Genomic DNA, 17431 nt, shown 5'->3' with positions numbered 1-17431 from the left:
ACAAAATTATAATGAGTATAAGATAGAATATGAATTAAGAGTACTCCCTGTGTTGTGTATTAGATCATCTTTTCTGTAGAGCATAATCTGGTATATATAGATTGAATTGTAACCTCCCCACATTTAGTCATGATTTTGTCTTAATTGAATGTTTAAGACTAATTGATTGAGATCCCTTCATTTGTACTCTCTCATAACGTTAGATACATAGGTCAGAAAACAACCATAAATGACCAAGGGTCAGACCCATGACCTAGCATGCCCTCAGCCTTAGGCATAGGTCAATGAAGCTATGATGAGTTTGAAGATCATAAGATGAACCATTTGTTATATTTCATCGGATGAGATCCATGACTTAACAATTTACTTTTTTAAAATTTTGAATTAGAGTTTAATAATTAGATTTTAAATAATGAAGTTGATTGAGCATTAAATATATGCGTTTTCTTAATGAAGTTTTGTCCTGTAAAATTTTGTACCAAAATCAATTTTGATTGACTTTAAGGTAGTTGAGGTGATGATGGGTTGGTTAGAGATATTGGACTGAAGTAGTAGTAATAACTTTGATGTGCATAACAGAAGTAAACAAAATGAGATGATCTTGTGACTAAAAGGAAGATTGTTAACCTGAAGTGGAAGAAAGATAACAATTCTAAACATCACACTAAATGTTACTCCAAATATGGACCAACAATCTTGAAGCCTTAGAATGGTCCTGGTGTATTAATTGGCCTAGGAAAAGGATTAAGGTTAAATGGGGAAGACACATATTAATAATACAAGGGCCTGTGTGTTACTTTGATATAAATTACTATTTAATGAAATACTTGTTTACATTTTCAGCCTCCTACACATCTTCAAAGAGGTACAATTCAAACCAAATGTGTACTCTGCTTCAATTTCAATTTATTGTCTTTAACTAATTCCAAAGTACTACCCCCTAAGGTGGATTTTAATATTATATAACATTTTTATGTGTACTGTTTCACAACACACTTCCTTTCTACTCCTCTCTATATTCACAACGCTAAATAAATTTCGATGGATCTTCGTCAAAGACAACAATTTTAGAATGTGTGATATTCTTCAACAAATTCACTCCATGCATCAACGTGAAAGATCTTTTTATACTTTTTTTCACTAACATTAATTTTTTTTAGGATGAATTCAAATTCTTATTACCAACACTAACTTCTGAATTTTGTAGTTTTAATCAATCATTCAAATCATAAACATCCACTCTCACAAACATATCTATTAATTATCAATATAAAACTAAAATAAATATAAACATTAAATTTATATTTCGATAAACATCTTTTCGTGTTATATGGATATCCTTACAAAAAATGTTAACAACAAAGTAATGAACCGGTGTGTGTGTATATATATATATATTAATGGGAAATAGTCATAAGTTCAAAATGTTAGAGAAAAGTTGTATATAATAATATAATAGAAAAAGATAGAAACAAATAAATGTGGTAAATAAAATGTACTAATAAACATGATAATACGGCTCCGAGGCAATCTTGGAATCTGTGACTATTTATATGATTATCATGAACCCTTTGTTATTGGATCGAATTAGGGTTATGGACCATGATTAAGAGTCTATTACCTAATACTTGATCACTGTTTAGTCTTGTCAATCTTGTGTTAGACATAATGAATTTAGTTGTGTCGGTCAACCTTGACCAGATACAGAGGTTTTTAGCTATCGTACGGACCTGATCAGTATAATTATTTTAATAGTAATTCATTAATTAGATAATACTGATAACTTTTTTAAAAATATATTATGAATTAGATAATTTAAAACTATATTTTAGATTTTGAGGATTATACAATTTAAAACGTTTATAATTATACAATATAAAATATTTAATTATGTAATCTGTAATTATATTTTAAATTTTAGATTATATAAATTAATATCATATTTTAAATGTTATAATTTAAAATTATAATATAGATTACACAATCAAAATTTAAGATTATGTTCGAAATATAATCTTGAAATTGGGTGCTATGACCTAGACACGTGAATATTTTTATTTATTTATATGTATATTGTGGGTGGGAAAATAATTATGAAATTGCATAAAAAGGGGCCAAAAATAAACATTTTTTTTTTATAAAAAAAACAATTTTCTGAAAAAGCATGTGAGGAAAAGACTTTTTATTCCTACACCTTCACAATTTCTTGGCGCACCTCTATAAAAAATTTTCAAAAAATCATCATTTTATTTTTCTTTAAATTAACTTTTGGATAAAAAAAATTTCAAAACACGTTTTTTGGAATTTTTAAAACAGGATTTCTAGAACATGATTTTTTAAATGAGATTTTTATAATAATATTTTCAGAATGAAATTTCTAGTAGAGATTTTGAAATATGATTTTTACAACATGTTTTTCGTAACATATATGATACTTCCTATAATATACTTTTGGAAATGAATTTTACAGAATAAATTTTTTAAAACAATTATTTCATAATGTGTTTTCTCTTCTTTTTTTTCTTTAGTGTTGTGATCGTGCAGCAACGACAGTTGTGGAATTGGACAGTGAGAAAGGATATTTTAGTCTTTATGATAGTAGTGGAGGTGCATTTAGTAATGAGGAGGTGCAGGAAACAAAAACTAACTCCCAAAGCAGTTTTGCAAACTGAAAGTGGCACCTACACTATCTGTCCTTAGCCCAACCCAAAAACTTATGTGACAAAAAAGAAGAAGTCCAAAACTGGTTGTTGTTTAAATTCTTGATAAACAAAAACACATGACAAAAAAATAATGTTACGGAACCCTCCTCCAAAAAGAAAAAACTACACAAACATCCTTTTCCAAGTTCTTTCAAACTACAGAGAGACTCATACGGACACTGATACGATACGGACACTGATATGATACGGACACGGATACAAATATACGTATAATATCTAAAATGTAAGATATGGGGACACGAATCTATATATTATATAATTATGAATTATATAAATTGATAATAAAGATTTATGTACACAAGTATGTTTCAGATTATTTTTTGGAGCAGAAAAATTGTTTTCATGATTGGTTCAAAAGAATTTGTTTCTTATTTTTATAATCATAATAAAAATTTATAGAATAAGTTTGAGTTTTTAGAAAATTAATGTATTTTTCCTTTTTAAAAGTGTGTTAGAATTGTATTAGAATTGTGAGAAATCTAACCAATATTTTTTGAATTTGACACTTTACAGGTATGTGTCCTACAAGTGTTATACGAGTGTCGGTATCCGATTTGAGTGTCCGAACACACTATTTAAGATAATTGTCTAAGCTTCATAGTTTTTTTTTCTTGTTTGTCAGATTTCTTTGAAAATTAGCTGATCCCTTAATTATCCTCTGGTCAATATTTTTATAAATATAATTCAGACTATTTTTTAAGTAAAGAAGATGATTAAGTGAAGATTTCTGAAGTCGCAAAAAACTCCTCGTATTATGATTAATCACCCTGCATGTCCACAATTGCGTTTTTTCAATTCTCGATTATAATTAAAATGTCATAATATTGCTTTATATTCATGATTAAGAAAAATAACATTTCACCAAGTATGTGCCCAACACCTTGTGGCAGCACAGATACGGGTTAGCTAATAATATGAAGGCACATTCTTATCTTACTCCTTAAGTCTTACGGCTTTATCCAATGAACTTCACCTTTGAGATTAAGTTTTTCTTTATAAATTTTCCATAAGTATATCTTTTCTATAAATGAAACTAATTAATATGCATAAGTTCTTTTTTTTTAAATTATTTTTTTAATTCATGTATAAGTTAGTTTTGATTTATCAAAAAGTTTATTTATTTTTTTCTTCTTCTAATTGCATCTAAAAAAATCCAAATATGTTGGTATAATATTTGTAAAACTTGGAAACTTCAAAGACTAATAAAAAATAATTTGAAAAATTTATTAAAATATTTCATTATATACTTGTGGTTATGTTAAATTCTTTGGATCACTATGAATGTGAGTGAAACAATATTAAAGTGAAAATCAACTATAATGAACGATAATTTTAATTATAGTATTTTTTTCCTCTTATCTCATATTTTAATTAAGCTTAATTTTCTTCTATTAATTGAACATAGGAGATTTTATTATCGCACGAGATCGAAACTTAATAAATGAATTTCTATTAGACTGGATTTGTTAGTTTTTTTTGGAAAGACGCTGGAGTGATTTGATACCAATGAACCATGATTATTTTATATAATAAAGTCAAAATATCACTTTCAACCCAAAATCTTAAGACATTGAGTATGTGAGTTTTCTTTCTTATATATTGTTCTTCATGCATACTCCTACTCGATATGAGATAAACTCACTTGAAGTTCTAAGAATAATAATATGTTTAGTTTATGAATCAAACATCTTAAGAGATGTTAGAACTTCACTAAGTTCTTAATAAATTTGAAGCAATTCCATGAAGAACAATTGAATTAAGACAATGGAAGTTACATTTGCAATACTATTGTACTTTGAATTTGTTAAGAAATTGAATTGAAGAATTTCATGTATGGATGAGTTGAAATTTAAATGTTAGGTTTGAAGGAGAACTTTGAACATCTTATGATTATATTGAATTTGAACAAGTGCAGTTACATGTGAGAGTAGAGTAAAAGTTTATGTAAAAGTCTAATTTTGATACGAGAATTAAACTTGGTATTTTGACTCAAGATAGAATGGGTTTGAAGAAATAAATAACTTGAAAAAAAATTCTTTGAAATTTGCAATGTAAGGAGAATGATCAAATTTATTTATGTTGATTATTTTATGTTATATGTAATATAGTTGTTCTTGGAGTTATGTTTAAGAGTTGAATTGAATATGATCTTAGATGACCAAATAATTTAATTGTAGTTTGAAATTAGGTATTAGTTTCTTAGATGATCTTAGAATGATCATATTAGAATAGAAGTCAATTTAATTGTAGTTTGAAAATTGGTACAATAATAAAATCTACTTTATTGAATTGAATTGTGACTGGAATGACTTTTGAATTTGATTGAATGATATTTTTAGTTTCGTATGCTTAATTGAGTTAAAATGGTCTAAATATAAAATTTGTACAATCAACAATTGAAATAAGGTATTTTAAAATTATTAAGCTATATTTAAATTGTTGTATAAAGTTCTTTTCATAGTATTTTTACTTAAAGAAAAACGTTCCCTACTTAAGTAAAAATAAGACCGAGAACTTGATTTTGTTTCTGTTATGTGTCTTGTTTATATCAAGTTGTATCACTCAAGTAATAATTTTTTGTGTTCTAAATCCTTGTTTAGGTCAATAGTTTAATGAGGTAAGGTAATGTTGTAATTTATTTCAATGTTATATTAATTGTGATGGTTATTTCAATGTTCTATATAAATAGAGATATGAATGTGCTTTTTGAAAATACTTAATAACTTTTTTTAGAATATTCTTTTGTGTATGTATGTATATGTTGTTGATATATATTGATAAATGTTTCGTGTTTGAATATACTTAATATGTGTTGATGGTTTTATTTTATGAATAGAATACAAATATTATTATGCAAATTCTCAATAGCTTAACTTTTATTTATTATTTGTGTGGAAGCTGATATGAATGTTCTTATTATGTTTAAATATACTTAATATGTTGATGGTTTTATTTTATGAATAGAATACAAATATTATTATGCAAATTCTCAATAGCTTAACTTTTATTTATTATTTGTGTGGAAGCTGATATGAATGTTCTTATTATGTGACGAAGTTGGCAATAAATTTTAAAATTTAACTTAAAAAAAAACTAGTTTATTATTTTATGAGGGTATATATTTATGTATATGTTTTTTTGAAATACTTTTAATTTTATAAACCTTTTCTTCAATATTAGGATAAAGTATTGTATACGTATAAAGTTTGATGTTAAGTGAGGTGTTATATTATGAGATTTTATAAAATTATCAGAATTTTTTTTTAACTTTTATATAATATTGTTAGGATAGAGTCCAAATGACTATGATAGTATATTAGGAAGTGAACTTTAAGTCTAACTCAATTCCATAAAATCGACTCATAAAGTTGAGGTTTGCACCACTTATATACAATGAAAGGTTCTAATCTCTAGTCGATGTGGGATCTCCAATCGTAAAAAAAAAAAAAAACATAAGATTTATATCACTCATCTACTTAAAATTTCTTTAAAAAAGTTGAAAGGAAAAATATTCAATTAAAATTCCTTATACAAATTTATATATAGTTTCCACCTAACAAAGTCATCATAGATGTAGCATTATGAAAATAGAATATGTTGAAATATTATGTGTGGAGGGTGTGTTGGATTCAATTATGTGTAAGTGGACAAAGTGTTATACCACTTCCTAGCCTTAGGACCATATATTGTAAGAAAAAAATATTATTAGACATGTGTAGTGTATTCATTTAGCTTGATGAAAAAGATAGAAGAAAAAAAACATAAAATGAGATTAAATTGATTATATAATAAAAAAATATAAAATTGAATTATTTTCTTACGTATTATTCTAGATAACATTCACACTCTTCCTTAAATTTAAAATATATTTTTTTATATTTTCAATAAAAGATCCTAATTAGTTTTAAATAATACTTATATTTTTACGCTTTTAATACGTCATACTTGCCTCTTTGATTTTATTAAAAATAATTTATTACTAAATTTCAATAAAAAATTAAAATATAAAAATTAAAAATGTTTTATATAAAAAAATGAATTATTATTATATATTAATAATATATAAAATTATATTATTACTCAATTATGCATGGTCTTATAAAAATATAAAAATTATTTTTTTAAAAACATATTATTTTAATATGAAATAAATAATTATAAAATATAGATTAAATTTATTAACTAAAAAATAAATAATATAATATTAATATAAATATAAATAAAATAAAGAAGGGTTACTTTGTTAATAACATAAAGAAATAAATATTTATTTAAATTTACGAAAATGTGAATGTGATACAATAAGATATTTTCTTAAATAAATATATATTTTCTATAATTAAATTATTATTTAAATTTTAGTTTTTGTAATTTTTTATTTAAGTTTAACATCGTTTTGTTATGAGTAAAAAAGATAAATAAATAGGGGTTATTTAGGGATACTCCAACCATATTACAAAAAAGACAGGTTAAATACCCTCATAATCCTCAAAAAATATCTAAGGTGAACAAAACATATCATAACAGTTATCCAAAAAACCACCCAACCATCATCTACCCCACACAAGTGAACATGTGGAGTTGTATGACCGACAACAGAAATCTCACACATTAGATACATAAAATTTCAACATTAGAATCATATAGGAAAATTGAGATAATTTTCTTCAAAGATTCACAATACCCCTTCCCTGGAGCATGTAACAAGGGTTTGTGATTGAGCATGGTTCTCCACGCATATATTTTGCTATATGTGCTTTGCTTGGTTCTTTCTTCATTTCATATATCAACACCCAATGATGCTTCATTCCAAAAAACCAAAATAGAACCACCAATGTAGTTGTCCATGTATCTTGCATAGCCTCTTCGCAACCATGACAACTCTGTTGCTTGGTGCAACCCCAACATGCACAACCATACTACAACAACTACAAAGTCCAAACCAGAATAGAGAAACCAACAGTGCTTCTTGTACCAACAAATCAACTTGCAAAGAATGTTATGGCTGAGCAAAACCTCGAAATCCATAAAAGAGCAAGTTCCAATTAACAGCTTAAGATTAAGTTATTGTTTCAACTTCCAGAATGGTCCCTTAACTATGCTCATACCCCTCACCATAATCGTGCCCCAAAAAAATGTTGCAGAATCTCCACTATTGTTATGTCCCCTATTCTAATTCTGCTTATTAGCTCCTAATTTCTGGGAATAGAGAATCTGATCACACCTGTAGCCATGTACCTTCCCTTCCCCTTAGCTAGGTCAAGTAAAATAGTACAAAAAAATACGAACAAACTACATGCACATTAGCACCCGTTCTTGGATATGTTGCCTAACAAACAACTACTTTATGCTTTTCAAACAATGTAACAGACATAGGTTCCAATTCGAGAAGGAGAAAATAAAATACGACTGATTATGTTTCATGTACAACCATGCTTTCAGCTGTGCCATATACAAAATCTCCTCCGCGTCTACCCTAGTATCCTTAAATACAATACTATTCCTATGGTCTCATATACTTCTTATAATAGCAATTCATAGTCCTTTCCACACACGATTTTGTTTTTTTTATATAAGTGAAACCATGTGAAGAAAATTTGGCTAACACTTTCAACCTCTTATAGACATAGAGGACATACCCTTGAATTTAGACTAATCCATCTACTTTCTAGACTTGTTCTTGTAGCCATTTTGCCCAAAATAACCTTCCAAGCCAATATTTACGCATTTGGTAAACCTTTAATTGACCAAAAAAGATGAAATTGTTCTGCACTAAGACTACTAATATTGTTTTGCAGGTAGGCATAGGTAGATTTTATTGAAAACACACCATCTTGTTCACCTACCCATAACCACCTATCAAAACTACCCATATTCAAGTTGACTATGTTAATTTCCTCCATAAGTTCATTATTCATGTATTTTGTCCCACGTGATTCTATTCCTTCTCCAAGATAGGTTCCATACACATTTTAGGTTTCCCCATTCTACAATTTCTTGTAAAGTTTTATTTGTACATGTAGATATGGAATATGGCCTTCGATATCTTTGCATAAGATTAATATCCCCTAACCATTTATCCTCCCCAAAACCTTACTTCAGTTCCTAAAGCAATTTTCCAATTCATGTTTTTCTCAAACCAATTGTCCTCTTTAGTCACTTTAATGAGGTCTTTCCACCACCAATATTGTTATTCCACTAGGTTTGTTACACTGTTCCTAATGCCCTCATTCCCATACTTAGAAGCTAAAATTCCTATACACGGTTCCTAAGGCCTTGTTAAATCTTATATTTTTAACTCATAATCCTCCTTACTCTTTTGTTTTGCAAATCTTCTCCCAACTAATCCAGACAATTTTCTTACCCTTTTGTCCCCAATATCATAAGAAATTCCTCTTTATTTATTTTTTATATTTTGACATACCAAGATCGTAGCTTTAAAGAAAGACAAATAGAAGAGGAGTTTAACTGTCAAAATAGATTTAATCAAACAAATTTTTCCAACAAAATTAAATATTTTCCTTTCCATTTAGAAAGTTCAACATTTAGTCAGTAAAGATTCACAAAACTCTTTCCTCCAAGGATTACCTGAGTATGTAATTTTCAAATATATAACATAGGTGCATGTTGTTTAAAAACATAATGAAAATAAATATTATTTATTAAAATATTAAATTATTAGAAATGAATGTTTTTTAATTAAAAGGAATGTACATGTTATTTTACCAAAACAAAGGATGAATAATTATTTTAAAACTAATAGATGTATGAATGTCATTTGAGATATTTCTTTTAAAAAATTAAAATTGTTAAAAGCAATTAAAAATTGTGAGTGTGCACAAATACAATTAATGTGTTTTATTACCCTAGAGTTCAAACTCAACCTATGACAAGATTGAAGGCAATAACAACACTTAATTCTAATTTTACTTTTCTTATTTTGATTCTCAAGATAGGTGTATTTATGCTGTTAGATTCCAAGCCAAACCAATAAAAGATCACCATTTCAATACAATGCATATACTTCACTGCTTAAAAAACAACTTTTTCTTCTTCTTTTTATTTGTGTGTTCTTTCTTTATTAGTCTTTTAAACATTTTATATGCTAATTAATAAATATAATTGTATTTTGTTTTAATAAAAAAATGATATTTTTATTTATTTTAATATTATAATATATAAATTAATTAAATATTTATTAAAAAATATTATATTTAATTATATTTTTTATGTGTCAGCTTTTGTGTGTGGAGAAATTAAGAAATAGAGAAATTTATATAAAAATTGAAATTTGATAATAACAGTTAAATAGAAAAAATTCAAAAAATAAAAAATTTATAAATAAAAAAATAAAGATTATTTTAAATTAAAAATAATAAATATAAAAAATGAAATGAAAAACTTCCAAAAATTCAATAACTAATAAGAAATAAATGACTTTTTTACCACTTCATTTAAATAGTAGAACTATATCAAGCGGTCCAAACAAATAAAAATAAATGCGTCTTGACTTTAAAGAACTTACACAACCACAATTTTTGTTTTAATTCTCATAAAATTAAATATTTTGTTTGTTATGTAAAATAAATAAATAAATAAATAATAAATTCTAAATAAGTCTAACAAAGAAAGTAAAATAATAAAATTCTTGAATTTTTAATTAAATTTAATATTTTATTGATTTTGTTTCTCCTCGTTCTCCCATTTATTCAATAACAACAAAATATTAGTAAACTTAGTTAAGTATATCACATGTATTCTTTTTTGTGCCTCCAAAATACGAAATTGAGTTTGAAGCAAGAAATACTCATTTGAAGCCGTGTCCGAGGAAGTTTCCTTGTTTTTCACTTTTTAATTTGCTTAACACCTTCATTTACTCCATTTCCAAAAATGAAAAATGTTAACATCCACACTCTTCTTTTTCCATCTTTTTATTTTCCTTTAATTTTTTTTTCACATTATTTATTGAATTCATATTTTTCTACATTTTTATTTTATCTGAGTAACGATACACAAACATTATTATGAACACATATTTAAATTAGAGGTATTTTCTTATTTATTGAACTCAACAAAATATAATTAGAGGTATTTTTGTAAAAAATAAAAAGTATAAAAAATATTTTATATTAGATTTTATAAAAGAACAAAGTGTAACATTAAATTTGAATCTTATAAAAGGATCAGAATTTTTTTTTAAAGTCATAAATAAATATATAAAAAAAATAATCATAGGTAATTCCTTACAGTCATGTATCTAAATATATGATTTTTCCAAAAGAATAAAATTTATCATCATTTAGATAATAAAATTTACAATTGAAGTTTTACCTTATTATTATTATTATAATATTATTATGTAAATTACCGAGAAGAAACTTCATTTTTAATTGAAAAACAAAACAACAAACATTTAAAATATTGTATTTAAGCTTTATTTTTTTAATATATTTTGTGAGGCCGTTTTTGTGGTGAAATTTATCCTTTTTTCTAATTGAGTTGGACACAACTTTACCAATTATTACTGCAATTTCAGGAATACGTTGGATTATATGAAAAAAATAATTTTTACTTTTATGATTTTTTCTTCTTCTAAATATTAAAAAATTGACACTAAATATAAAAATAATTAGTAACATTTCTTTATATTTAAAAATAGTCTTTTTCCAACATGCTGAAAGTTTTAAATACAATCACAACTATATTTTCTTCTATTTGTTTATCTTTCTAGATAATGAGTATCCATATATAAATGTCCACAAAACATTACTCTTTGTCTGTGTCCTTCCATCATTGCACCTTATTCTTGGATCTTGAGTGTATGTCTGTTTATCTAAGTGTTGAAGCTATAAATATGGTGAAATTAAGGTCACACAATGTACAAGTTCAAAAATTTAACTAACCATGATGTTTCAGAAAGCCTTCCCTTCAACTCTAGTCTTTCTTTTCTTCTGTGTTGCAGTGTTCTCGACTCCTCCAGAGGATCCAATCAAGTGTTCTTCAGGGAACACAACCTGCACCATCACAAACTCCTACGGCATGTTTCCCGATCGAAGCATCTGTCATGCCTCTAAGGTGCTGTACCCCACCACTGAGCAAGAGCTTGTGTCTATGGTTGCATCAGCAGCTAGAAGCAAAAGCAAGATGAAAGTTGCCACCCGTTTTTCGCACAGCATCCCCAAGCTGGTGTGCCCAGAAGGGCAGAATGGGGTGCTGATAAGCACAAAATACCTGAACAAGATAGTGAAGGTTGATGTGGAAGCAAGGACAATGACTGTGGAGAGTGGCGTGACAATGAAGGATCTTATCAGTGAGGCTGCAAAAGCAGGGTTGGCCTTGCCATATGCACCATATTGGTGGGGTTTGACCATTGGGGGGCTCATGGGAAGTGGTGCTCATGGAAGCACTTTGTGGGGGAAAGGAAGTTCTGTTCATGATTATGTGGTGAACCTTAGGATTGTTAGGCCTGCTTCTCCTCAAGAAGGTTATGCTAAGGTTGAGAGCCTCAATGAACAACATGAAGATCTCAATGCAGCCAAAGTCTCACTTGGGGTGCTTGGAGTTATTTCACAGGTAATTAACATTTTCTCTCTGATTTGTTAATTCATTGTTAACCTATCTTTTTGACCATGTTCTGCTGTTAATGTTGTTGATGTTCTTTTTATATGCACAAACTAATGAAATCAGATTTAAACCTTAAACAATCACGTCCTTGATCCAAATTACAAAGCCAAGCTTTCTCTTGAAGGATGTGCTTAACTTTCTTCTGTATGTTGCCATAAAACACAAGAAGAAGAAAAAAAAATCAGTTTCATCCAACACTTTAGTTCAAGTGTGAAACAGAGGACAGTAATAAACTGTGAAATGAGGAGTTTTTTTTGTCATTTATCAATAGTCATAATGGAGGAAATTCATTAGATAATTATTATGACATTGACTAACATTACATTTCCATCAGTATAAATAAATAAACAAATGCAACAGCAAATAAATGAATTGGCAAACTAGCGAGTGAGACAAGTGGAGTCTAAAACAGAAAATCCTACACTAACTTTATGGTGTTTTTTAAATTTGAAAATTAAGGATAAATTATATGATAAGTTGAGAACAAAATCAAAACATCAATTATTAAAGAAATAGTAATTATCAAATTATATAGGATATGGTATCCTATGTAATTAATTTAATAATAATAAAATAACATGATTAGTAAATTTCAATTATATTGTAATTTAGAAAGAAAAAGTCTCTCATATTTCTTATACATGAACTAATGTATACACTTAAAAGAATAAAAATTTATTCTTCTTACCTGTTCTTACATACAATTTTCTTATAATTTTCCTTAATGAAACAAAATAAAATAAAAATATTCATAATTTTGAAATCATGAACCAAAGTATCCAGCTCACCTAGAATCTGAATTAAATTTCTTGTTCATCAATATCGTGTACCAACCACTAGAAGAGAAATGAGGAGTTATTTTGACAAATTGGTGATCTACATAGGCATAGGCTGATAAAATATTCTGATTCATTTGTTCCATTAGGTAGAAAACAAATAAAAGTTTGAAGTATATTTTTAGAATTACATATAGTACACAAATGTCTGAGATCCTCCTTTTTTAAATTACCCACCCATATCTTTATGCCCTCATGTAGTCAGCTATCACTAAATTCGAGGGCGCAACAAAAAGATAACAACAAAAATACAACAGATAAACAATGAATGTAGTTCAATTCGATAATTTTTCAATTTTTTTTGTTCAAATTTAAATTCAAATAGTTGACATTGGTTGGGTGGGAACCTGTCCCTATTTTTAATTATTACAGTACTTTAGACTGTTGGATCAATAAAGAAAAATTGTATAAATCTTCATATTATATATGTACTTTTTCATAAAATATAATTCTTAACATCTACAACATTTTAAACTTTTAAGTAAATTTTAAATTTAACTCAACCTTATAAAATCAGTTTATAAATTTATAAGATGAAATTTGTTTGAGAATTGTCAACTTGTGTAAGAGACTACATAGTATGAATAGTTTGATATGGTACAATAATAGATAACCTAATAAATTCAACAAATTTTTATTATGATAGACTTTAAACTATTTTGATATCATATTTGAAGTGGATTTTAAGTTTTCAACCTTATAAATATTTATATTTTTAGTCTGATATATTTAACAATTGTGATAAAAAAAAGAGTATATGTTTTGAATGTTAGATGGAAAGACAAAACAATGATGCAACGTGATTTGTAATAACTAAGTGACTGTATAAGTATAAGGGCTATTAATTGAGCATTCAAATAAACGCCTGAAAATAACCATTATGGTTAATAATGTTCATAATTTCAATAAGAAAACTATTAATAGTCACAATTGGGAAAATCAGGATTCAAAAAGAACAATTGTTATTTGAAGGAATGGGACTTTCTGTTTCATCATCAGCATCTATTATATTTTATTGGTTACGTTTAAACTATGTTCTTTTCTTTGGACGCGATACATTATGCTCGTTAATTCAAATAACAAAATTGCTTATTTACAAGAACATACATCATCAACATTTTTTTAAAATTTTAGTAACGTTGTCTTTTTATGTGAACTCTTGTTAAAAATTGATAACATCGTGGGTTTGCTTTCGCATCTTTTTTGTGTATGTGGTGGTTTCACATGCTCTATAGTAAGATGTTAATATTTTAACTCTCAAAAGCATACAAAAGACTTTACAAATGGAAAAAACTTATTTGTGATAGTTGTCAGCCAAAAATGCGTAACCTGTATTTATGATAAGAGACACATGCGTTGTCGTAGAATCTGGCTTATATTCAAAGTTTTAACCCCATAAAGCAATATAACTAAACTCTTTATTTCTAATTCAAGTATGCTTGAAAGGGACTTCCTATTCACATTCCTTTGCATGAAAAGTTTAAAGCTTCACATCAAACACCATTTTACGAAGAAAAATACATCATGTAACTTTTTTTCTATAAACTTGCAAATTTCCATTACTGTTGAATTAAATGTTCATTGTTGGTTGAGAAAAGGAGGTATGCAATAAAGTTTTTGGTGTGGGAACATACATCATATAGACCATTATTATGTGAGAGGAATGAAATGCCCCATAATATATAGTATGATGATTGGTGATTTGGGTGGATTTATTTTTCAGATTACTCTAAAACTAGAAGGTAGCTTCAAGCGATCCATCACGTATGTGGCAAAAAATGATTCAGATTTGGGAGAAGAAGTTGGTGATTTTGGATATGAACATGAGTTTGGTGATATAACTTGGTACCCAAGTCAACAGAGGGCTGTGTACCGTGTTGATGATCGTGTTCCAATTAATGCATCGGGCAATGGTCTTTACGACTTTATCCCTTTCCGTCCCACTTCTTCTCTTGCATTAGCACTCCTAAGAACCACAGGTTTCCCAATCTTTTATTCAATTCACATTCTCAAACTTTTACACAATATTAGGTTATTAATGGATTGTAAGAAAAATATAAATTCTGAACAAACTTTTTCTTTTAAAAATAACACTTAATAGTCTAAACTTAAATCACACTCAATGTTGTAAATATTTATAAGGTGAGATTTGTATGTCCTTATCTCTAATATACATGTGAGAAACAAGTGACATGATAGACCCAATATAAACACGCGTTTGGATAGGTTTTAAATGAGTCTAATATCATATTAAGAAGTAAATTTGTTGGATATCCCACATCGAACTAGAGATTAGAATATTTCATTGTATATAAGTGGGTGCAAACCTCATCCCATAAGCCGGTTTTATGAGGTTGAGTTAGGCTTAAAAGTCCATTTTGTAATATTGTATATGAGGTTGAGTGAGGCTTAAAGTTCACTTTATAATATGGTATGGTATCATAGCCATCCTAGCGAGTGTTTATTGGACATGTCACCCGTTATCGGACCACCCATAATATGTTATCTCATGCACAAGCTGTCATGCTCTACGTTGAGTATTTTATTGTATATAAGTGAGTGCAAACCTCACCCCATAAATCGGTTTTATGAAGTTGAGTTAGGCTTAAAGTACACTTTATAATAGAATTTAATCCTACTTCAGTTTTATAAAACTGATTTATAAAATAAAGTTTGCATCCATTTATATAATATAACACGTTAACATATTTTTCTTTTTGGTTTTTGATTTAATGGGGTAGCAGAAGATATTCAAGAATCTGCTGGTGATGCCGACGGGAAGTGCATAAATGCTAAGACCACAACGAATACCCTCATCACATCAGCATATGGACTTACAAACAATGGTACTATCTAAGTAAAAATATGACAGCAGTAATTTACAATATAACAAAGAATTGAAGTTATGAAGCTAAAGTTTTTTGTTTTACATTTGGTACTTGCAGGTATAATCTTCACTGGATACCCTGTGATTGGGTTTCAGAACCGGCTTCAGGCATCTGGGACATGCTTGGATAGTCTTAAAGATGGAAAGATCACAGCATGTGCCTGGGATTCCAGGGTGAAGGGAGAGTTTTTCCACCAAACCACATTCAGCATTGGTTTGTCAGTAGTAAAAGATTTCATTGAAGATGTGCAAAAGCTGGTTCGATTGGAGCCAAAGGGGTTGTGTGGCATAGAGCTTTACAATGGAATTCTGATGCGTTATGTGAAGGCTTCAAAGGCCTATTTGGGGAAGCAAGAGGATGCTTTAGACATTGATATCACATACTACCGTAGCAAGGACCCTATGACTCCTAGGCTCTATGAAGACATTCTTGAAGAGATTGAGCAACTTGGGATTTTCAAATATGGAGGGATACCTCATTGGGGTAAGAATAGGAACTTGGCGTTTGAAGGAGCCATAAAGAAGTACAAAAATGCAGAGAAATTTTTGAAGGTTAAAGAGAAGTATGACTCAGAAGGGCTTTTCTCAAGTACGTGGACAGACCAAATTCTTGGGCTAAAAGATGGGTTGATAATAGTGAAGGATGGATGTGCTTTAGAAGGGTTGTGCATTTGCTCACAGGATAGTCATTGCAATCCAAGCAAAGGTTACTATTGCAGACCAGGCAAAGTTTACAAGGAAGCAAGGGTTTGCACTCATTTAAGATCCAAATGAGACTAAAGTTTACACAAAATCCATTTATGCTATGTCATAAGTAATAATGTTTATTCATGTAATTTACATATTGCAAATAATATAATTAATAAAACACTGTTCTGGTTACAAAGTTGAAAGGTTAACAAAGTACAGAAAAACTAGGAAAGTTGACGAGATTATTATCATTATTGGGTTATTTTTTTTTGTTTTTTTATCAAAATAGGATTCGTTTAAAAAAATTACAAATTTAGGCAAGTCGTGCCAAATTGGCACGACTTCATATGCACAAATCATCTTAATTAGACACGACTCTGCCCTGTCATACTGAAGTCGTGCCAACTTGGCACGACTTCTGCCATGTCATACTTCTGCCACATCATAATTTTTTTTAAAAATTTTATTGTTTATATTGGGTAGTAAGTTATGTAATGTTAAAAATTAATTTGTTATTAAAGAATGAAGCACAATATGCTATGTGTCATGTGCAAAGATATGACTGAGAAAATTCAGTCTTTGACGTAGAAGATATGTTGACTATCGAACATCGACGCTACCCAATGACATACACAGTTAAATTAAATGAATGATTGTGTGATTGCGGGGAA

At 28.2% G+C, this 17431-nt stretch overlaps 1 protein-coding gene across 1 annotated transcript; it reads left to right on the top strand.

Annotated features, from left to right (window-relative positions):
• The first annotated feature begins 11456 nt into the window (after nt 1-11456).
• On the top strand, nt 11457-16956 carry LOC137819278 (probable L-gulonolactone oxidase 6). The gene is made up of 4 exons (XM_068623077.1): nt 11457-12296; nt 14907-15162; nt 15928-16029; nt 16129-16956. The coding sequence occupies exons 1-4, from the start codon at nt 11628-11630 to the stop codon at nt 16842-16844; spliced, it is 1743 nt and encodes a 580-aa protein (XP_068479178.1). The 5' UTR covers nt 11457-11627; the 3' UTR covers nt 16845-16956.
• The last annotated feature ends 475 nt before the right edge of the window (nt 16957-17431 follow it).

Source organism: Phaseolus vulgaris, chromosome 10 (assembly GCF_000499845.2).
Source record: "Phaseolus vulgaris cultivar G19833 chromosome 10, P. vulgaris v2.0, whole genome shotgun sequence".
In the NCBI taxonomy this organism is placed as follows: Eukaryota; Viridiplantae; Streptophyta; class Magnoliopsida; order Fabales; family Fabaceae; genus Phaseolus; species Phaseolus vulgaris.
The sequence above is the reverse complement of the archived record's forward strand: the minus strand, read 5'-3'. Positions and strand labels throughout refer to the sequence as shown.